The 24,224-nt window shown below is 41.1% G+C and overlaps 1 protein-coding gene across 1 annotated transcript; it reads left to right on the top strand.

The window, feature by feature from the left end:
- Positions 1 to 83: 83 nt before the first annotated feature.
- On the top strand, positions 84 to 16,349 carry SPCS2 (signal peptidase complex subunit 2). Its single transcript, XM_019744371.2, has 5 exons — positions 84 to 241; positions 7,181 to 7,264; positions 7,842 to 8,002; positions 10,130 to 10,264; positions 15,601 to 16,349. Exons 1-5 carry the CDS (start codon positions 128 to 130, stop codon positions 15,785 to 15,787), a joined length of 681 nt encoding a protein of 226 aa, XP_019599930.1. The 5' UTR covers positions 84 to 127; the 3' UTR covers positions 15,788 to 16,349.
- The last annotated feature ends 7,875 nt before the right edge of the window (positions 16,350 to 24,224 follow it).

The raw sequence follows: 24,224 nt of genomic DNA, 5'->3' as shown, positions 1-24,224 counted from the left end.
TTAAGCTCGTGTCAGCCAGCAGCGAACTACGGATCCCGATGGACTCCGCGCGGCGCGTCACGCAGTCAGCTTCAGCCAATCGGCTTCGGACAAGTAGGAGTGGGAGGGAGACGCAGAGGCAGACAAGATGGCGGCGGCGGCTGCACAGGGCGGGAGAAGTGGTGGTGGCGGAGGCAGTAGTGGGGCTGGCGGTGGCCCCAGCTGCGGGACAGGCAGTGGCCGCAGCGGCTTGTTGGATAAGGTAAGGAGCCGGTCCTTGGGGACAGTCGAGACCTCGGGAGGCCCGGGAGGCGACAAGCCCTTCTTCCCATCCCCGCCCCTCTTTTCTTCTGCGGCTTCCCGGGGGAGTCCCCGGTTTGGTTCACTGTAAAGCGAACTTTACCGGCGCTTGTAGCCCGCTCTGTCCACAACTCAAACCCGGGTTCTTTCCTGTTTAGATCTTTTTTCCTTCTCGGAAGTGTTGCTGGTCCTTAATGCTGGCCATCACAGCTGCTTAGGAAAACTTAATTATTCCCACATTTGAACCTGGCTGTCGGTTTTTCCTCGGTGGTTTTGGGGGCTACTGTTGAATGTGCTCATTTAACCGATGGGGAATACTGAAGCCCGAAGGAATGAAAGCAGCTATTCGAAGTCAGTAGTCCCCAAACCCCACCACGACCACCACCCTTGCGTGTCGCTACAAGGCTGCAAACTCCTCTTTGGCCTTTTGCTTATTGAAGTTTCTAGGCGTTTTATCACGATACCCCGAACACTGAACTTATTTGTATCTTTTTTCCTCTCACCATCTTCACCCTCCCTCCCTTTTTTTCTCCCCCTTTTCTGCCTTCCAGTGCATTCGGATTCATGAGTTTGCTGTTTTTTAAAGCTGTGGCCCTAGCAGTAAGGGCTTGAGAGAAAAAGAAAAGCAAAAGGAAAACTGCTCCTGGGTTGGCCCTTCTTGTCCCTTGCATAGCATCTTGAAAGAAACAGTTGCATGAAGATCTGGGTCCTAGTACTGGTTCTGCGTCTACTTAGCTGTGTGACCTTGAAATATGCTGTTCTCCCTGTCTGTCTGCTCATTTCTGAAGTGAGGGATTTAGCCTTGATGTACCCTAACGCCCCTTCCAGTTCTCTGATGGTAGGGCCCTGAGCCAGTTTGATGAGAAATGTTAAGCATGGGGTCTTTATTGTAGTAAACAGGATTTTTTACTTTAATTGAAAACAGCTTTCAGACCGGCTTTCAGGTGCCCATGTTCCTAACACATGGTAGGTGCCTAAGAAATGAGTACACGATCATATTGTGGGGTTCAGATCCAGATCTTTTTGCTTCTCTTTTTTGGGTGTCATTGGTTTTGAATTACATGGTTGTCACTCTCTTAACTCTTCTTAAGAGATGGGAACATGTTCTGTAGGTGGGCATGGCAAATTGCTCCAAGCCATGTGAGAGTATTGGGAATGGATGGCCATTTTCATACCCAAACCCTGCCTTCCTGCTGGTGATCACCCCGCAGCCTGTGCTCGTCCTATCCCATGGACTGCTTTTGTTCTTCCCTCTATTTGATCATCACCAGCAAACGTTAAGCATAGACATATGTAAGGTAGTTATTACTGAAAAGCATATGGTATCATTGTATTATTGAAAGAACCTGGATTTGGGGAGCATAAGATTTGGGCTCTGAAGTAGCTCTGCTACTTTCAAACTGTATGAAGACTTAATTAACCTCACTGAGCTTCCCTTTCTTCATCTGAAATGTTAGGGTTTGGGGGAGAATAAATGAGATGATACACATGAATGATCTCTGTAACCTATAGTGTCGAATATAAATGTGTGAATGGCAGAGGAATAAGTCAAGACTCCTACTGTCAGAAAGTACTCAGTGTTGGTGAGTGTAGGACATGGGGTACCCTAAATATTAAACATAAAAGTATTTGGTGTATTGAATTATGTACTTTTATTTACAGAAGTTCAATTGAGAGAGGCAAAATGATAAGAAGGTGAGGGTCCCAGAGGATGACCTCATGTCTGAGAGGAGCTGGGACCTTATTTGGGGGTAGAGAGAGAGGGAAGGCATACACAAGTTAAGAATATACTTGAGCAAAGGTACACAGAAGGTGCATGATGTTTCTCAGGTAGTGAATTGACTGGATGGTCTCTACGAGACCTGTGGTGACAAAATTGAGGAGGGCATGGATTGCTTGAAGTAGGAGTAGGAAACTGAAACGTTTTTGAGACTAAAGTGGCTTTAAGAAAATTATCCTGATAGTTTGGAGAGGTAGAAATTAAAAGCCTTTAATAAGGCTTTATACCAGTGTCTAGGGTTTTATACCAGTGTCTAGGGGGTTTATATATAAAAAGAAAGACAAGTTTGACTAATAGTGCAGCATGTTAAAAGCTTCATGGCCTTGGATAAGTTACTTGGTATTATTGACCTTAAATTTCCATAAGTAAACAATGTGGATGCCCATATATACAGACTTTTTGTAAATATTAAATTGTATACCGTGTTTCCCCAAAAATAAGACTTAACCGGAAAATAAGCCCTAGCATGATTTTTCAGGATGACCTCCCCTGAACATAAGCCCTAATGCGTCTTTTGGAGCAAAAATTAATATAAGACCTGGTCTTATTTGGGGGGAAACATGGTAGTATTGGTAAATGTTGTTTGTAAAGAGCTGTAACAATAGAATGAGATGATGAGAACTTCCAACTTGAATAGCAAAAATAGGTGAAAGGCCCGTAAAGGAGCACTTGGAAGAATTAACCAAGAAGTGAAATAGAAAATAAATCAAGAGCTGTTTATGTATTTTCTTGGAAAACTTCATTTCTGCCTTACATTGCGGTGTTCCCCTTTTGAATTCTCTAGCATTTGTGGCACATGGGAATTAAGCTGTCCCTTACTGACATACAGTCTTACATTGTTATACCAATTTGTATTTGTCCAGTTTCCCATGAGAGGTTCTTACAGTTCTCTGTAGTAATCAACACATAATAAGTACTTGCAGTATTGAATTTAGTAGAGAAAAAAACTTCAGATCTGCCACCTCAGTCTTCAGAAGTAGCTTTAGCGATGGCTTCTCTAATTGTCTGAAAACTGGGAACATGGGAAAAAACTTATTCTCAATGGAGCAGGATCTGAATGAATAGAGAAGCTTTCACTGTGTGGGAATAAGAGACTGTTACCTTACAATCTCTTTAATTTGATTTGTCTTGATTTTTTGGAGGGTTTTTATTTTATTTCCTGCAGCTGCAGTTTCACTTGGCGTAAAGAAATGTAATAAAGAGATGCAAATGTGCTTACAGCTTTCCCCAAGCAGATGTGAATTTCTGTTTCTGTGAAACTGACTTTAAGAACAAAGCAATTCTGTTTTCCTGATCTTAAAAATAGGTATGCAAATATAATCTTCCAGCCTCCAGTACAGAGTAACTCAGATCATTGCATTAAGTTATTTTGCCCAAAATACATCAAAGCACTTTATCCTACATGGCAGACTGTAAAGAAAAATTGATTGCTTAATTTATTTTTGCTATTAAAATTGATATATGGTATTAAACCATGCTTTCCAGAAGCTGTTCCCAAATCCTTTTAACCTTGTACCTGGGTCTCTGTCTCCTGGCTGGATTTGTTTTGGCTGTTAAAATTGTTTTGGCTATTAAAATGTGATATTAAACCATGCTTTCTAGAAGCTATATCCAGACCCTCTTAACCTCAAAGCTGGATTTCTGTCTCTGCTGGATTGTCAGCTTAATTTTAAAGTCTAGCTTTTATAGCTTAGTAGTTGAGAACACAGGCTCTGGAGCCAGGCCCTCTGCCTTTGCATCCTGTCTCTGCCACTTACCAGGTGTAATGTTCTTGGGCAAGTTAATACATTTCTATGTCTCTCAGTTTCCTCATCTGTAAAGTGGGGATAATACATAGTAACTACCTTAAAAGGTGGTGTCTGGCACATAGTAAGTACTCAACAAAATACATATAGCTCCTGCTAACTAGCTATATATACTGGGCTTCAACTTCCTTAGATAAATATTTTTCATAACATGATATGGAGACTGTCTACATCATACTCCCTTGGGGTTCTAATTAAAAAAACACAGATTTCTGGACCTCATCACAGACCTGAATCAGATGCTCTGGAGGTAGAGCCTGGACATCTGCATGTTTTCGCACACAGCTATTTATTCCTTCTACATTTTAACAATTACTCGTGAGTTGAGAATTATTGTCCTAGATGACTTTTTAAATACCTCTGGTTCTGACGTTTTAAGTTTTGTTTTTGTTTTTTGTTTTTAACTAATCTGCTTAATCAATAGTGGTTTTTCTAAAATGTTTGTATTGAGACCTTGAAGCTTATCCGTTCCAGCCTCATTCTATAGACACAGACACAGTTGGAGAGGGGAAGATGAAGTAACTTGACCAAGACTACACACAGTGAGTTAGTAACGGTTCCGGAATTTGGCTTCCCCAGTTTTTAACCCAGGTCTCTTACCTTACTTAGTACATTGCTTCTCATTCTGGAGCAGGCCATATGCTAGCTAATGTAGTAGTGGAAAGAACATCTGTTTTGAGATTGGAAAATTTAGGCTTAAGCCCTGGCTTTGTCACCCACCAACCATGTGTCCATAGATAGGTCTCGTGTCCTCTTTTACTCTCAGCGATGGTATCTTAGTTTGCCAGACTTGTGGGTGATATGCCTGTTTCCTGACCCAGCTCTGACAAAGGCAGTGAACAGTTCTGTGGCATTACTGGAGAGAGAGAGAATGTGTGTTTAAAGAAACAGGGTGCTGGTTTTTTAACATTGTTTTGCAAGCTAAACTTTGAATAGCATTTTAAAACTCATTATTTCTTACTTTATCAAAATATAAAACTTTTTTGTGTCAAAGGACATTATCAAAGTTTAAAGACAACCTACAGTGAGAGAAAATATTTGCAAATCATATATCTAATAAGGGTCTAGTATCTAGACTATTAAAAAAATCATAACTTGATAATAAAAAGACAGTCCAATTTTAAAAAGAATAAAGGATGTGAATAGACATTTATCCATAGAGGACATGTAGATGGCCAATAATCACATGAAAAAAATGCTCAACATCATTAGTCATTAGAGAAATGCAAATCAAAACCACAATGAGATACACTTAATACCCTCTAGTATGGCTATAGTAAAAAATAACCAGTGTTGGTGAGGGTGTGAGAAATTGGAACCCTCATATACTGCTGGTGGAAATGTAAAGTGCTGCAGCCACTTTGGAAATCAGTTTATCAGTTCCTCAGAAGGTTAAACATAGAGTTACAATATGACTCAGCATATTCCACTTTAAATATAAACCTAGGAGAATTGAAAATATATATCACACAAAAACTTGTATGCAAATGATCATGGCAACATTATTCACAATAGCTAAAAGGTGGAAGAAAGCCCAGTATCCATTGCCAGATGTGTAGATCAACAAAATGTGGTATATCCATGCGATGGAATATTTGGCCATAGAAAGGAATGAACCTTGAAAACATGCTAAGTGAGAGGAGTCAGTTACAAAAGGCCGCATATTGTGTGATACCATTTAGTATATGAAATGTCCAGAATAGGCAAATCTATGCGGACAGAAAGTGGGTTAGTAGTTGCTAAGGCTGGAGGGTGGCGGGGAGGGGAGTGACTGCTTACGGGTATGTGGTTTCTTTTTGGGGTGATGAAAGTCATTCTGGAATTAGATAGTGGTGATAGTTGCACGGCCTTGTGAGTATAATTTAAAAAATACTGAATTTGTACATTTTAAAATGATGAGTTTTATGGTATGTGAATTATAGTTCAGTGTAAACTCTAATCTTTACAGTGTGTATGGAGTAATCTTTGAAGCTTCATATGATTATTACTATTAACTACTTATTCATCATTATGTAGCACTGATATCACAGATGTTAATAACCTCCATCTGCCCAGGTCCCTTTTAGCTGTTGCCTGCACCATTTCTGTGCTGTGACCTCTTCTTGTCAAATCTCAATAGTAGTTTTTCGGTCAATTCGGTCAATAGTGATTATTAGGTCAATTTCAGTAGTATTTGACTCATTGATAACTTCTTTCTTGAAATATTTTCTTTATGTGGCTTCTAGAACACTACTCATCCCTAGTTTTCTTCCTCCTTCACTGGTCTCTCTGTCTTTGTGGTTGTTTTTTTGTCTTCTTCCTGACCTATAAATATTGGCAAGCCTCTGGACCTCTCCTCTATCTACACTCATCCCAGAGAGATACCCAGTGTCATGGCTTAAATACCATCTATAAGCTGATGACTTCCATATTTATATTTCCAACCTGTACCTCCTCTGAGCCCCAGACTTATATGTCTAACTGCCTACTTGCCATCTCCACTTAGCTATCTATTAAATTTCATACATATATAAAGAATACTACTATTATAAATGCTGCTGCAGTGAGTAGCCTTGTGTATTATGTCACGTGTATGCAGATATGGAAAAGTCCCCTGAAGTGGGAAGTTGAATCCACGATGCTAAATTGTCTTCTATAGGTATTGTACCGTTCTGAACTTCTCCCGATAGTGTGTGAGAGAATCGCTTGTGTCTCACCAGCACAGGATTTGGTAACCTTTCTCAGCCTCTATAGATGAAAGTAATTGAAGCAGGGTTTGCCCAAAATCATATAACTCACTGGTGATAGAACTTGGTTTTTAATTCAAAATGTTCTTTCCAGTAGACTACGCTGGATTTTGCTGTTCACCTGTAGTTAAGACCTGCTGGTAAAACATAAAAGTTGTTAGCTGACAAAGATGTATTAAATGAGAACTTCATTTTGTTACTGTCTGAAAGTCCGTGGATTTATTTTTTCTGAGTTTTGTGGTCACAGAATGAAAGGGTGACCAAGGGGAGCTCTTTCTATACTCACGTTTGGATAGAACGGGGACGGGATATGTGTTCACACTGGTCTCTGTAGCCCACGTAGTGGTTTGGTTTGGGGCTTGTAGATTCTGATTTCTTAGCGTGGAGACTGGCGACATCATATGAGCATCACCTGAATCGAATGACCCTCGTCTCCTTCACCTTCATTTTCAAGTGTTTTGTCTTTTAGCTGCCCAACATCAGAAGGTAAATGTCACCGACACTTAAGCATGCTCTTACGGCAGTAGTTCATCTTCCTGTCAGTAAGATGCCATGTGTCTTGATGCGCAGCTCTTCTGTTGGTTTTACAGTGGAAGATTGACGACAAGCCTGTAAAAATTGACAAATGGGATGGATCAGCTGTGAAAAATTCTTTGGATGATTCTGCCAAAAAGGTACTTTTGGAGGCGGCGGTCTGTTAGCGTGTGTACTCCTGATGCCCACCTGCAGGATCGTTTCCTTCTGTGACGTGGAAATACTCCAGTTCTCAGTGTTAGGGATTGAACCAGAAAGCAGTTTCTAAAATCCTCACAGTGTTTGTAGGGGAGCACGTGTTAAAATATAAATGTTAGCTACCTCAAACTTCTCAAGTTCTCTCATGTTTGAATTCCAGAAAGCTGGTCATCTTGTTTTTGAGGTTAATTAGCCTAGAGCCAAGAAGTTTGAGCTAATGTAAGACATTCATCCGTAATTGGCCATCTCTCCATTTAAAAGGGGAGAAGAAAATTTTAGCTTCATCCAAGGGAAAAGATTGAGGATTTTTAAAAATGTATAAGAAGTTCATGAACTCTTTCTCCGGGATCCATTGTAAACAGCTGAGTCTTCTTTTGCTTGTAGTGGTAAAATTCTGATTGGAGAGAACTATGTACTTGGTAATTTATAATTCATAGCTTTTATCATGGAAATTATGAATAAAAGCAGGTTCGGGAAGTAAGCATTACTGTTACCTTGATTCCTTGTTCTTCTCACTAGGTACTTCTGGAAAAGTACAAGTATGTGGAGAATTTTGGTCTAATTGACGGTCGCCTCACCATCTGCACCATCTCCTGTTTCTTTGCCATAGTGGCTTTGATTTGGGATTATATGCACCCCTTTCCAGAGTCCAAGCCTGTTCTGGCTTTGTGCGTCATATCATATCCTTTCTTTATGCTCAGGTTTGTTTTCTAGTGACTATTAAAATCTCTACTGATATCCTCCCAGCTCCCTACAAAAAACAAACTTTGATCTTGGGGCCTGCTAATGTTAGAATTTAACATTATCAGCTAGGAGTATCTGTAAATTTATGTAGTAATGATCGTTAATGTTTTAGATTTAATATGGTTATTTTATCTTCAATTCTATTTAGTTATTAACGTGGAGGTTACTATAATCCAGGTGTGCGCACGTGAGAGCATAACACACAGTAATAGTGACAACCCAGCTTTTCCTATTTCTAGTGTAGTGCTTCTCCCATTAGGCCGGGTTGCTTCAAGCCACATTCCAGGAAGTTAGGAGAGGATCAGATTTGGGAGATTCAGATCTGCATCGGGTTTCCTTGAAGCTGAGGGGCTGACTGGGAGTTACTGAGCATGAGGTGTAGGTGTAGCTTGTGTTTTAACAGTGGAAATAAGAACCTCTTCTGGAGCTAGAGAACCTGGGTTTGAAATCCAAGCTGTTTTGTGATCTCGTGCTAATAAGAACTTAACTTTTTTGAGACTGTTTGAATGTTGCTCATTATAAGTATGGGTAATACTCAGAATTATAAAGATTAAATGAGATCGTCTATAATGTGTTTGGTATATCATTGGCTCTGAAATGTTTTTCTTTCCCATATCCTTTTTATGATAAATGTAGAATCATGTTTGTTACCTACCCAACTTGCTTATTTCTCAAAAAGCTGACTACATAGGACTTTTATTATATAGTTACTATTATCACAAAAGTAATACTCGTGCATGTTCATAGTAACAGTTTTCTTGAGGTTCCCACTCCTTCCCCCTCCAAGTCAATCTGTACATGCTGCACTTTTCTTTCTTTTTAACTTAAAGATGTTGGATGTCTTTCCATATTGGATTATACAGGTCTACCTCATTCTTAACAGCCACATAGTGTTCGGAGAGTCTGCTATGTGCCATTACTGTACTAGCTGTTTAAAACAAATCATTTTGGTGGGCAGTTGACTTTTCTTGACAATGTTATCACTACCTGAAATATTTCTAAAAACTCCACTTTGGGGATTTTTCTTCAAAGGCAGTTAACAAGCCATTTAATAAAGCAGGTCCTGATCAAAAATGGTATCATCCAAACTGGTCCCAAATCATAGTCCCCAGGCATGGGACCTATAAATCATCCAAGTATGAAATTTTTCACTATTAAGGCAGTTCCAAAGAATAAGACAGTTCCCAAAGGAGTTCCAGAGAGATTTGAAGAATGAGAGCAACAGTAGTACAAAATATGGCCTCCCAAGAGAACTACCTCGATGGAATTTCATTTGTTCGGTTATATTTGTTTAAAACAAAAGATCTTGCCATTTTTATAAGCCTGCCAGTTTTACATATGTTAGTAATGACTACTATTATGTCTTCTGTGTGCTAGACACTTAAAAAAAAAAAAAATAATATATATATATATATATATATATATATATATATACACACACACACACATATATGTCATCTCTAAATCTAATGACAATTCTAAAGAGTCAGTATTATCCCCATTTTAGAGGTGACCATTAAGCCTTGGGGAAGGAAGTAATTTGTCAAGGTTACATTGGTTAAAAGCCAAGATTCAAATCTAGGACTGCCTCCAAAATCTACACACTTTGCACTATACTTTCCTGCTTCTCACTTTCATAAAATTTAAATTGCATAATGTACACAAAGTTTTTGTGCCCGTTTCTTGCACATAGTAGGTTCTCAAATATGGTAGTTAATATGTCAAAAACTGAACATAATAATAAGCCTGCAGGTATCTAGGACATAATTGTTCTTATAGTAAACTAATTTGAAGTCACTCTTCTAATGACCCTTAAAATTGGTTGAGCATGGATTAGTCCACTGTGATTATTAGTTTTGTATTTTATAGAGAAATAAGCACAAGTCTTGACATGGAAGGTAATAGGATCTTATACGTTATCCTACAAAAAATAGGATACATTTTTAGTGTTTTTGCAGCAAGACAAAACCCTTCTTCAGTAATTTTTGCAGCCCTTGCTTGTCAGTTTGTGTTAGTTCTCTTTCATGTGTGTTTGTGTGTTTCCTCCTTAACTTGATTTGAACGTATTTTGTGATGATGGGGATCCTGACCATTTATACCTCATACAAGGAGAAGAGCATCTTTCTCGTGGCCCACAGGAAAGATCCTACAGGGATGGATCCTGATGACATTTGGCAGCTGTCCTCCAGTCTCAAAAGGTATGACTGTCCTCACAGATTCGGAAACCCTGGTGTTGGATTCTCCGTGGGTGTGGAGTCATTATCGATGACAGACTTACATGCGTACACGATGCAGATCTTAGTGCTGGTCGTGTAAAATGAAGAGAGAGGTATGAAGGATCTAGAAAGTTTTTCCCAGCATTGCAGTTCTGAGAGATCGCTTTATCACAGATGTGCTCTGAGGAGAAACTCAGGGACAGAGTATTACACTTTGGTGGAAGAATGAAGAATGATTCTCTTTTTCCTTGTGGTAATCAACCGAGTCCATGAGAGTGCAGAACTAGAGAGGCCGAAGTATCGTTGAAGAACCCATTAGCTTCTATTTCTTCTGTGATCCTGACTGTGCTCTGTGCCATCGGGAATCTCTGAAGCAACGTACCAGGCAACTCAGAGAAGCACAGTTCAGTCTGTTTCTGATCAGCCCACTGGCTGACACCTGAGGCCTTGCTGGGTATACAGAACAGGGTTCAAATTCCAGCTCATTTCTTTCCAGCTGTGTGACTTTTGGTACATCATGTAAACTATTCGAGCTTTAGCAGGGTCAAAAATGACTTGTAGAGTTGTTGGTAAGATGTACTAATTACAATAATAGCAAATTTCTATTGCGTGTGTAGTGGGGATTGTGCCAAGTGCATCATCCCACATAAACCTTAGAACAACTCATTTGATAAATAAGGACACATGCCCAAAGGGTTTAGTTAATTATTCCAGGGTCATAACAGCTCCAAAGTGAATTCTAGCAGGTATTCCAGCCCACATCTGAGCCCAGCATCCATGCTCTTAGTCACAATCCTAAAAACACACGGCATAGGTCCTAGCGTACGCGCATAGTAGGCTCTCACACTATAAGTACAGTTATTCACATGTATGAACGTAGGTATAGCATCAACACCAAAAAGCTTCTCATTACCACCTTGTGGAGATGCTTGTGAGGAGGGGCAGACCTTCATTCTGATGCTGCAGCCGAGTTCTTATCCTCCTGGCAGGGCCCCAGCTGCCCGTTTGGCCTCAGCCATCCTAAGCCCACACCCCGTGCCAGGCCACTGAAGCCGAGTTGCAGAATTCTGGACCCTTACAATATCTTGATTTCATTCTTCTCATTCTGACATGTATTTTTAAAACAAGCTTTATTGAAATATAATTCACATGTCATACAGTTTACCCATTTAAAGTGTACATTTCACTGGTTTCTAGTGTATTTGCAGATATTTGCAACCATCACCACTGTCAACTTTAGAACATTTTCATCACCTCAGAAAGAAAGCCTGTGCCCTTTTGCTGCCCTCTCCCTAACCCTCCATCCCCCACAACATTAAGTAACCAGTAATCTTTCTGTCTCTAGATTCCCTGTTCTGGATATTTCTTATGAATGGAATCATATAATATGTGATCTTTTGTGACAGGCTTCTTTCACTTAGTGTAATGTTTTCAAGGTTATCCACGGTGTAACATGTATCAGTGTTTCATTCCTTTTTATGCTGAATATGTTCCACTGCATGCACATACCACATTTTGCTTATTCACTCGTTAGTTGATGGACATTTGAGTTGCTTCCACCTTTTGACTTATGAATAATGCTGCCGAAAATATTTGTGTCCAAGTTTTTGTGTGGACACGTTTTCAATTCTCAGGTTATACCTAGGAGAGGAATTACTGGGTCGTATGGTAATTCTTTTTAAATTGCTTGAGGAACTGCCAGACTGTTTCCCCACACAGCTGCATCATTTTACAATCCCATTAGCAGTGTGTGAGGGTTTCGATTTTTCCACATTCCCTGCTGGTTTTTACCAACTGCCACATTGTTGGTGCCTGTGGAGAGGAAATACACCACCTCTATTCCTTCTGATGGCATTTAAATATAGACCCACTTCTCTTTCCTTGAAGAAAGCTCCTGGTGCATTGGCATTCTTCTCTAACATAGTTCTGTTTAGAAGTCTTGGTGATTCAGTATCCAAGTAGATGATTATTCCAGTACTCTGGACTCGCAGTTTTACTTTCTCGTTTCTGATGACCTGGATCTTGTTTTCTGCCATGTCTTGAACACATTTCCCTGGACATACCCTAGACCTTGTTATTACTGATAACTAATTACCTTCAATAATTTCACTCGCTCACCATCGCTTCCTATTTCTCTTGTTTACCTCCTTCTAGTTCTCTTTTCCTAACAGTTCTTCAGCCCCCGTTGGCATCCATAAGTCACTACCTTTCCACTGTCCCTCTTCCCCTCACTTCCTCCTTACCCAGCTTAGATTCCATGGCATTTCTGTAGTCCAGTTACTCTCACTGTTCTAGAGAATCTTTCATATCTTCGCCTCTCTTCCCCTTTCAGCTCCTTTCGTTGCTGAAAAGATAGAAGCATCAGTACTCTCGCATCATTACCTAGAGTGCTCGTCATATTCTGGCTTCTTTCTCAGTTCCTGTATACTGCCTCCTCTCCGTTTGTCCGTGGGATTCGTATCCTTTCTCATTTGCTTGATGGTTCCCTTTCTGATAGATTATTCTTTCTGCCATACAGACATGCCGTAATTTCTCCCAGCTAAAAAAATATATATAATTTTCCCCTATTCTGCTCACACAGTCTTCCCATTTCTCTGCTTCCCGTTCCTTCTATTCCTATTATCTCTTGGATCTGCCCTTGTCTTTACTTCTCTTTCCTCGTTATACTTGACCTGTCAGCAGCATTTGGCTGAGAGTGGATCACTCTCTCCTTGTTACACTTCTCTTTTTTTAACTAGGCTTTTAGGATACCACACTCTTCTAATTTTCATCTCCCCTAATGTCTGTTCTTTCGTCTTCTTTGTGATTCTTCATTATCCCCTTTCTCTAAATTTGAAATGCCACTTGTGCTTGTTCCTAGCACCTCTTCTCTATCTATATTCGCTCACTAGGTGTAATCTTATCTAGACTTTCAAGCATCTATATGAAGAAGATCTCTAAATCTATATTTTCAACCTAGACCTCTACTCTGAACTCCAGGTATATCCCAGCTTTCTATTTGACATTGGATCTTAATGAACACCTCAAAATTAACACGTCCAAAACCTAACTCTGCTATCCCTCATTTAAACCTGCTTTTCCTCCAGCTTTTCCTATCTCAATAAATGGCAACTCCATCCTTTTAATTTCTCAGACCAGACCTCTGAAAGTGACTCCTCTCTCTCAGTCCTTCCAACAATCTGCCAGCAAATCTGTCAGCTCTACTTTCTAAGTATATTCAGTGTGACCTCTTACCATCTCCACTGCTACCATCCTCTCTGTTAGGTTCTTGTGATAATGTCCTAATGGACCTCTTCCGCTGCTCTCCCTGCCCATAGTCTATTGCCAGTACAGTAGGCAGAGTGATTCTTTTAAAACTTAAGGCAGATCAGCGCAGTCCTCTGCTCAAAACCCTCACTCAGAGAAAAAAACTAAAATCTTAAAGTATAGCTTAGAAATCCGTACCTTTCTATTCTCTGCACCCCACACACATATGCCAACACACCCCTCGTCTCCTGCAGCTCTTAGCCTCTCCCACTCCGTTATGTTCTCATTAGCCGCATTTCTGTTCTTCACACATTCCAGGTTCTTGCCTCAGGATCTTTGCATTTGCTATTTCCTCTGCCTAGAATACTCTTTCTCCAGATAGCTTGTTCTCTCACCTTCTGTAGGGCTCTGCTCATATACCGGCTTAGTGAAGCCTTTTCTGCCTACCATATTTAAAAAACATGCTTTTTATTTTATTGTTGGTTTCCTTACACACACAAGAAGTCCCAAAAGGCAGGGATTTGTCTATTGTGTTTACTGCTCTATATCCTCAGCGCCTAAAACTGCCCGACATGCATAGTTGGGGCTGAATAAAATATTTATTGAACTAATAAGTAACTATTTCTAAAATGCATCATTAGATCCCAACTCATCAGGTCATGTCCTGCCATCAAAGCCATGGAACTGCCAGTGGAACTGTCCAAAAGTCCAATTGTTTTTGAGATCTCAGCAGCAGTTGGTGAGAGTTTGAGAACAAATTTTGAAGTATTGAGAATAGTTCAAGGACTTCCATCCTAGCTATCCCAGTTGGAAGTAACTGTCTACATGACAGTTTATTGAGCTATGATTTTTTTTCAGCACTGGTTAATGGTAGGCACTGTTTTAACCATGACAGCGATCCTGAAAAGTAGGTGGTAGTTTTCCTATTTTAAATGTGCAGAAATAGGCTCAAACAACTGCTTCCTCTAGAGCAGCGGTGTCCAAACCTTTTTCAACGTTTTTCACCAAGGGCCATATGTGGTAAAATACACAAACAGCCGGGCCACTCACTCGAGGTGAAGTACGTATTGCCTCACCTGGTTTATTTAAGTAAACTAAATCTATTTTTGGAATTTGCTGCGGGCCAATTAACCATGGGTCATGGCTGCAGTTTGGACACCCCTGCTGTAGAGGAACTACCAGCTTGACAATCCACTGAATATGCCCTAATTAAATGGAGGCAGAAACGGGGGATTGTGGGAGACATGTCAGCCTGCCAGAGGTTGATATAAACCCTCTTGAATGGGTGAAAGTAGTAAAGTAAGATGCGGCTAAAGAATCTCTGGAGTTGATGTAGTAAAAGACATCCCTGGCCTGGAGTCAGATAGAACCTTGGAGCTAGATTGGTTATAGGGTATAAGGACTGAGCAACCTGGAATTGGGAAACAGCTGTGAAAACTATAGAGTTCTTCATTTAGTCATAAAAATTTGATTGCCTACAAAGTGCCAAGCTAAGAATAGAAAACGAGAAAATCCTCGCCCTCAAGAATCTCTGAGCCCAGTGAAGAACACATAAATAAACGTCCCTTGAACAGGTAATTTCACGGACAGCATCAATCCTGTCGTTAGACCTGGCATGTGACAGGCACTCATTATTTGGCTATTGATTGATGGTGCTGTGGAAGTTAAAGGGGAAACAAACTCCAACCCAGTTGGGCGTGTTTAAGATGACTTTCCCAGAGATGTTATGTCCAAGTGTAGTATTAACAAATGGGAATTAGTCAGTAGATTGGAGATAAGTGTCTGCTAGGAAGACCCTGCAACAAGTGTGACATCCAGAGGTGAGAGAAGATGGTCTATATGGCTTAACAGTCTATTATAAGGTAAAGGGGCTGCACAGTAATTAAATCAGGGAACACACGGCAACACCTACATATTAGAACTTGTATCTTGAAGGCGGTTAGGAGCCCCTGTTTTTTTTTGTTTTTGTTTTTTTGGAAGGATAAATCTGTGTGTAGGCATCTCGGCCGTGGTGCTCTGTTGTTACTGGTTGAATCTCTGTGTTTGGTTTTTGATTTATTATCTTTGCTTAGGTTCGATGACAAGTACACTCTGAAGCTGACCTTCATCAGTGGGAGAACAAAGCAGCAGCGGGAAGCTGAGTTCACCAAGTCCATTGCTAAGTTTTTTGACCACAGCGGAACACTGGTCATGGATGCATATGAGCCTGAAATATCCAGGCTCCATGACAGTCTCGCCACAGAACGAAAAATAAAATAGCCAATTCTAAAAGTAGCCATCTTTCTACAGGATCATGTGAAATTACGGGGTGAGGTTGAAAGAAGCAGAGAACTTAAAATGGATAAAGTAAGAAATGTTAAAAATGTCCCTGTTTTGTCCTGCAATTCTAGTCCAGTCTGGATAAATAGGATTTTCTAGCTCAGATGTGAGAAATTTTAGCTCCGATAATCTAGCTGTAGCCGCCTTGGTCTGCTGATTGCATTGTTTTTATTTGCTTTTCTGGAAAAGCATTTTGGCTAAAAGCCGTACAGTCTTTCTCCTTCATATCTAGCAGTATAGCTTTGTGCCATGCAGCATTTGAAGACTCAGTTTTTGAAATTGCTGATCTGTTGCTGACTTTATTGTGTTAATTCCTGTTTCAACATCTGTGTCCCTTGATTCAGGATACAACTTCTTGTGTACATCCTTACACACCATTTTTGTGTGTGTATCTATCTGACTTGGAGAGAATTGGGGGGGAAACACAGCTTTTTAATTTGTTTAAAACAGACCTGCCTGTTACATTTTGTGCTCTTAATCAATTAAAGAAGCGCCAATGACATTTTTATATTGTCTATGTTTTTCACTAGTATATCCATGTTGATTTGTTTGTGTCCTTATTAACTGCCATTTTCTAAAATTTTTTTCAATAAAAGGAAAGCTGTGAAAAAGTGGAGTTTTTGGTGGGTAGTTTTGATGGAAGGAGCAGAACACCAAGTTAACAGTCTTACTCTCCTGTAGGTTCCTGTCGTTTGTAGACTGTTTTACTGATCAGAGGCCTGAGAACCTGTAGGGAAGGAACTGCTAGCTTTCCAGTGACAACAATGACACTCAGTGCTTTGTGTCAGGAAAGTACCATGTATTAACTCACTAATGCTCACAACAATCTTAAGAAATAGGGCTCTTGTTATCCCCATTTTGTAGCTTGAGAGCAGAGGCACGAAAGTTGAATAATTTGTCACACACTAGCATTAGAACTGAGATTGAAACCTGGGTAGTCTGGCTCCAGAGCTGTGAGCAGCATCTTTCCCAGTACTGTCCCACTGTGGTCAGAGAAGAATGGGGCACCTGCCTAGATCCTGTGACCCATGGGAATATTGCCCTTACAGAAGTACAATTCCAGCTAAACCTGGTACCTAAAACCAGGTTCAGTTTATAAAAAAGCACGCTTATCCAGTTTTCCTGACTTGGGAATGTTGCCCTATCTAGCGCCACACAGTGGGAACTTATGGGACATCACTGGATGGGAGTTGAAGCCTTGGATTGATACTCGTTATTCCTGTCAGCCTTGGGTAAGTCATGTACAGGTAACCCCCGTATAACACGGTTGTTAGGTTTAAAGTTCTGCAGTCAAATCTGACACGACGTCCACGCTCAAATGAAAAATTTCAAATGAGATATCTTTTGCTCTTAAAAGCTCTTATCACGTTTCGTGGTGTTCGGGGATTTCCTAATTTCGATGAGATATTTTTTGCTCTTAAAAACTCTTATTATGCTCCATGTTGTTTGGTGATTTTTCTAATTCTCAAACTTATAGAAGTGCTGTGTTATATAGGGGTTACTGGTAATTCTCTGAGCTTCTAGTCCCTCCTGTCCCCTTTTTGATGATAATCCTGTTCTGTCAGCTACTTGAAGCTTTTGAAGGGGTGTAATTGGATAATCGTAGTTTTACAATGAAGGACTTACTGTTAGACACAGGTCCAAGGCTGTGGTGTACACAGGGAGTGACCCTCTCCACAGTGACTCCTTGGAGTTCTTCCACACCAGGTGTATCTTTTTCTTGACGTGTAAACATGCATCTTCATTTTTTTTTTTAACAAAAATTGAATTGTGTTGAAATAATGCTCTATAGTTTGCTTAACTTAATATTTGGGAGTGCTTTCCCTGTCAGTATACATAGGTCAAAGTCAATTTTAAGAACTGCATAACATTCCGTAGTAGAAACGTTTTTAATTTAACTCTTTCCCTGTTGATAGATATGTTTGTTGTTTGTTTCTAGCTTTTCACTATACCTAGGGAAGAGTGAGTCTGGGGGAGTGGGGGAAAAATAGGTTCTTAAGTGAGAGATAAGAGACCTGGGTTGTTTCCAGCTTTATTCTAATTTGTGACCTTGGGCAAATGCCATTCCTTCTCTAGGACTCTGTCTGAACCTGTCAAAGAGGTTTTAGATAATGTATCCTTTTGAGATTATGAAGGCTCCTTACCTTCCCGAAATACCTGCATACAAAACATTCCTTAGTATTAAAAAGAGTATGAGTGCTATCATCTTTTCAATCTGCCCGTAAGCCCCACTTAGAGATTTCTGCAGTTGCATGGATCTCTCAGGATTTTCCTGTGACTCCAGACACCAGTACAGGCGGTATCAACTTGCTGAAAAAGTGGATTAGCGTTTAGTCATCCGTCCCCATGTCCCGTCCTGCACTTGTGGTATTTTAGCACATGTTCCTATCACTTGAACAGGCTCACTACCTCAGCATGGGTGCGTTTTATGAGGCTGCAGAGTGTCTCTGGCCAGCTTTTGACAACCTGTGTCATCTGAGGGGTCCCTTCAGCCTACTTTGAATGCTGCTGGGTTGCTCTTTGCCCTCTTTAGTAGGTCTGCAGCGCCCCTCCTACCAGGACACCCTGACATCTATCACATTTTCCTCCTGGCTCTCAACTCCTCACACCTGCCTAACATGGATTTAGTCTTAAAATACAACTGCTGAGGAGAGTGGGGAAAATAGCTAATGTTTTTCATATTTGCAAATTTCAACTGTTCATGTCTATTTGCTGTTTGGTGCTTTTTTATATTTTTGGAAACAATCTTTTTGCTTCAGAACAGCATTAGGGAATGGGAGAAAATCCTTTGAATACACACAGGTTGTATGTTTTTTTGGGTCCAGATTCCTCCTCAGTTTAGAGCCCTTTTTCTTACCACGTCTCTCTACCTTATCTCCACCCCTGGCTAGACAGACCCCACTCCCTTCTCCAAACCTTGTTTCCCTGATAGAAATCATCTGGGAAAACCTCTAATACCACATTCAGATTTTTTGTAGAATGAATCCTGTACCCATTGATAGTCTGTTATGTTATCACGTAAAATATTCTTAACCCAGCCTGAAAGCACATGTGCTCAGATGGCTCCTCTGAGAACCCTACTACCTTAAGAGTAGCAACAGTGATTCTGAACCTTTTATTGTACCTTGGATCTTTTTGATGGTCTGGTGTTGTGTGTGGCCCTTCTTAGAGTAATGTTTTAACTCCATAAATGCACTGTTGCCTGTTAATGAGGAGGACCTGGGAAGGTGGTTGCAGGCTCTGAGTACTGGGAAGTGGGTGTGAGGATGGTTGCTTGCCTCTGGGCGGGAGGCCGGGTCTGCCCCGTTGTAACTGCTCACAGGAATATTCATCCTGAGTGGGTGCAGGCTCCTCCTTCAGATAGCAGTTACGGAGACACACACCTACGCAAGTGTGGACGGAGGGAAATTTCTGACTTCTATGGGCAGAAACCAGGCGATTGTTAGAGCTTTGACTGGTTTGCTTGGGAGAGTAGGGATTCGGGTACATACTGCTTATTAAGGAAGAATGGCAGCAGTTTGGTTGTCTTATAGCCGACGCCCTCTTATGGTATCATGCCAACTTTAGATACGTTCAGAGACAAGACTAAAGGTCTCGGAATTTTTTGCAATGGGTCTTGGCTGCTGTAAGGCATCTTTGACCCTTTGGGGGAGGTTTCCCTTGATAAACTCTTCTGGGAAACCATTGATGAGTACTGAATAACATTCAGGCTCTTAGTGCCATGGATTTGGTTTATAAAGCTATTGAAGATGACCCACTGAAGAATGAGAAACTGTTGGGAGAGGCTGTCTGTCATGAGCCCTGAGTATTCCTTCATGTTCTTTGTGTGGATGCCAGACCCTAACCACTCTTTTCCTGGGCCCAGTCTCGGTGTTCTGTTGATAGTGAGCAATCTTGAGAGATGAGGTAATGTCTCTCCCTAAGGAGCATGTTTGTCTGCTGTTTACTAGAAAAATGTTGAATCTCCCAATTGTAGGGTTCTTTGCCCGTGACACAACTCACTGCATGTGTAGGCATCCATCTCGGTCTACCCTGCAGTACTTTTGTCGGGGGGTCATGGGGAGATGGCACAAATATCATGCTCACGTCACTTGTACTAATAAATAATAAAGTCCTTTGTCTCTGATCCAGGAGTCTCGTGTCTTCTGCCAGTAACCCACTAAGAATAGCAGGTTAACTTGTTAGTTTGCAAGTACGATTACATTCTAGACCATAGACTACTCTGACAGTTTTGGTAAGAAGAATGGGATCCTGATAGATAATGGCTTTATAGAAGAGAAAGTACATGGGCAAGGTTAGGGGATATGAGAAGATAAGGGCATGTCAGCGAAATGGGCTGATTTGACAGCTGTCACCCTTGCCCTAGACAATTCCTGGGGACTGGATATGTTAGGATTTTACTGACTCTCGGGCTCTTGCTAATGGCCTAGACTTCTGGTCTGTCACTTGGAAGACTACAGACTGTCAGATTAAAGACGCTCTTCTTTGGGGCCACAAACTAGAAATGAATTACAGCTATTAATTGAACCGTCTGGGCCACTCATGTAGATGCCCAGAGTGAGGGCTCATCACTTGATGAGACAAATGAATCAAGCTGCTGATGGAGATAGTACCACTCAGCTTGCCACCATTGTTGCCTGGATCCATCATCATACCAGATGTGGCATTACACCCACCATCGTAGCCTGGGCACAAAGTAAAACACTTATGTTTCTGATGCAGAGGCTCCCCCTGCTAGCCAGACGTGACTCCTGTGAAAAGTCCTATTTGTCTAGCCATGAGTGAGGCCATGTGGCAGACCTTTCTGCGGGTTAGCTGTGGTGCATTCACCACTTGACATTTTTTTCAGGTGACAGTGTTGCTGTTCTACTTAAATCAGTCAACTCCAACCACACTGTTTTGGTCCTGAAACTAATCTGTCTTAATGTGTTTTGTTTTCCTTGACCACATGCAGTCTGACAGTGGTGCAACTTTTATTGCAAAAGTCACTCAGTGTTGTGCCGATGGTCAAGGTATTTGGTGGACCTTCTACTCTTCCATCCACAAGCATCTAGTATGGTCGACTGTCGGAACAGCCTCTTCAAGAAGTGTACTCAAAAGATTTCTGGCTCTACCCATCTTATCTCATCCTGGTCAATACACCTTAGTAAAGCAGTTTGGTCACTAAATGTGGCTGTCCCCAGAAAACAATCACTTCCTCTTGACTGCTTTGTTGGGGTTCTCTAAAGAAACAAAACAAATAAGATAATGTGTGTGTGTGTGTATATAAAAAGATACATTCTAGAGAATGGGCTCACATGATTATGGAAGCTATCTGTAAGCTAGAGGCCCAGGAGACACAATGGTATATTCCCAGCCTGAGTCCAAAGGCCAGAGAATCGGGAAAACTGCTGGTATAAGTACCAGTCCAGAAGCTGAAGACTGATGTCCTCGTTTGCAAACAGGCAAAGAGGGGGAATTCTACCTTACCCCCACTTTCGTCCTATTCTGGCTTCCATCAGTTTGGATGCGGCCCACCAACATTGCAGAGGGCAGTCTGCTTTACTGAGTCTGCCGATTCAAATAGTAATCTCATTCAGAAAAACCCTCAGACATACCCAGAATAACGCTTAATCAAATACCTCATGTTCCAAATATCTTAACCAAATACCTTGACGTCGTGTTCTAGTCAAGTTAAGACAAAATTAATTATAGTTGCTTACTGAGTAATGATGAGAATGAGGGGTTAGGGACTGTTGTATAGATTTCTTTTGAAAATTTATTGTTCTGCCCTCATTATTGCTGGGCATGATTCCTTTGGCCTAACGTAATCCCCAGGCCAGCCTGGTTGCCACCCCCTCAAAGAGGCACCCTAGCCAAAAGGAGCCCTTAAGTAACATTTCATTCTGGTTTGGCCACCTGGATTCTTGGTTTGACATGGTCCTAGGTTTAACATTTGGAAAATGTTATAAAAGTCTCCCTTTCCTCTCAGAGGAAAATGGCCCAGTACAACTCTTCCAAACTGTTTCAAGCCCCTTAAACTTGACTGACTGCTGGATTTGCCATCCCCCACCAAATGACAGCACAATTTGATAGCCATTCCCTTTAACCTACTGAAAAGTCTATCAGGAAATTACGTTCAGCTCCCATACGTCTCATGCAAAACATGTCACAACTTCCAGAACTTCCCCCTCCATCCTAACTATTAGTCATGCTATGGGGTGGACAGATGCCACCTGGCTGGTGGTGTGGATATATGGGACAGGTTGGACTAATTGCCATCAGGCTGTCTTTCCAAAAATACAGACTGGTTTTAATTATTCTAAGTGAACTAGGAACTCTGAAGCCTACCAGGTAGCCAGGAGGCCACATTAGGGACACCGCCAACCTGTACCCCCTGAATGATGTGGGTTCCATTGGGAGGCCCCAATAATATAAACGGACATCATATATGCCCCCAGGACATACACAGGATATTCCTATGTGGAAGCCAGGCATGAACTTGCCTGCTCCCTGAAATCATGGTACCTTGCACCATAGGGAGAGTCTTCAGCAACTTTTAGGTGTTTAGGGAAGCACCGGCAGTAGATTATGTAGCCATCAGATGACTGGAGATTGCTCCAAAATGAGGCTCTACCCTCGGTTACAAGGAGGAGCTTCCTGGAAGGGTGACTGACTCCTTTAGGCACACTGCAGGAGGTTAACCCTATCTTGAGTCATCCTATCAGAAATGATATAGAATTTGTACCTGACTTTAGCTGAAGCCATCAATGATACCACCTTAGCTTTGGAATGCATTCAGGTGAGCCTCAGCTCTCTGGCCAGTGTGGTTATGGATGTTCGAATTACTTTTAACTCCCTTGTGGGCCAAGGTAGAATCTGTAATTGCCAGTATACCCGGCTGTACCTGAGTTAATGCCTCCAACCAGGTACAAGGTCAATACAGAAATTAGAGAATGCCATCTGGGTTTCTAAGGTAGACCTTGATGGCTTAATGGTTTGTTGTTGTTTTGTGTGTGTGTGTTCTTTCTTTTTTATTTATTTTTTTGGTTTTTTGGTGGTGGTTTTTCCAGCTAGTTTAGTCAAGGCCCTTGGGTATGGTTTAGGTGAGTTCTGCAGATTGGTCTCATCCTGTTGCTTGGAATTCTGTTGAAGTATCCTTAATTAAATGCTGTATGAAACCATTAGAGTAGATTTGATCTCCATTTCTGTCAGATTAATTAGAGTGGCTGATGGAATAGCATACTCAGAAAATTCATCAGAAGCCACATGTACAAAGCGCTGTGGAGGCTGGAAGAAGAGTAACTGTTTTAGCATGGAGGCCTAGGAGGTCCTCACATAAGAAGTGAAACCTGTTTTGTCTGTGCCATGAAGTAGGTCATGAGTAGGGTCAAGTGTGTCCATTTTACAGATGAGGAACCTGGGGCACAGAAATTAACTTGCCAAGGTCACTCAACTAGGAAGTGGGCCATCAGGATCAAAGCCAAGATCTCTTCACCTCCAGTTATCTTTTGCTCCTAAACCTCCCTGCCTCAGGCATAAGACTGAAAGCATCAGTCAAAGAAGAATTGAGACATTTGTCATTAGCTTTAAGTATTTTTCTAAAATTGACTTTGTGATCCACAGAGTTGATGATTGTGAGTTTGGAGACGTCTGGTGAAGAACCCTAGGCCTAGGACTTTGTATGGGCTACGGTTTAAAAATGAAATATTTCAGACATAACAGGCTTAAAGAATAAAAAAATGAACCCACTGCCACCTTTAAAAATATTACCAATATGGGGTGGCCAGTTAGCTCAGTAGGTTAGGACGTGATGCTCATAACACCTGGGTTGCCAGTTTGATCCCTGCATGGGCCAGTGTGAGCTGCGCCCTCCACAACTAGATTGGAACAACTACTTGACTTGGAGCTGATGGGTCCTGGAAAGACACACTTAAATAAAAATTCAACAACAAAAAAATCACCAATACAATTGAAGTCCCTTGGGTACCTTTAATCATATCTACTTTCTGCACCCCCAGAAGTAAATACTACCCTGAATTTGGTAGTTATTATTCCTATGCATGTTCTTCATACATATGTGTCCATTAACAACCTGTGGTATTGTTTTACATCTTTTAAAACTTTATATGGTATTTGGCTTAGAGTCCCCAAGAGCACCTCTATGTTCAGAGATTCTCTAGAAGGACTCACAGGACTCAGCATATAGTTATACTCACAGCTAAGATCTATTACAGTGATGTAATAAGGACACACATCAGACCGTAAGAGAAAAGACAAGTATGGAGGCATCCATGTGTAGACTTCCTTATGTTCTCTCCCTCTCATGCTCCCACTAAGAACACTTCCCCCAGCAACGAAAATGCAACGTGTGCCATGTGTCTGCCTAGAGAACCCA

This window comes from Rhinolophus sinicus, linkage group LG06 (genome assembly GCF_036562045.2).
Source record: "Rhinolophus sinicus isolate RSC01 linkage group LG06, ASM3656204v1, whole genome shotgun sequence".
In the NCBI taxonomy this organism is placed as follows: domain Eukaryota; kingdom Metazoa; phylum Chordata; class Mammalia; order Chiroptera; family Rhinolophidae; genus Rhinolophus; species Rhinolophus sinicus.
The sequence above is the reverse complement of the archived record's forward strand: the minus strand, read 5'-3'. Positions and strand labels throughout refer to the sequence as shown.

Coding starts and splice junctions, on each gene's coding strand:
- SPCS2 (XM_019744371.2), top strand. CDS start 128: ATGGCGGCGGCGGCTGCACAGGGCGGGAGAAGTGGTGGTGGCGGAGGC. Junction 7,265..7,841: donor TGGATGATTCTGCCAAAAAG/GTACTTTTGGAG, acceptor TCTTCTCACTAG/GTACTTCTGGAAAAGTACAA. Junction 10,265..15,600: donor CTGTCCTCCAGTCTCAAAAG/GTATGACTGTCC, acceptor ATCTTTGCTTAG/GTTCGATGACAAGTACACTC.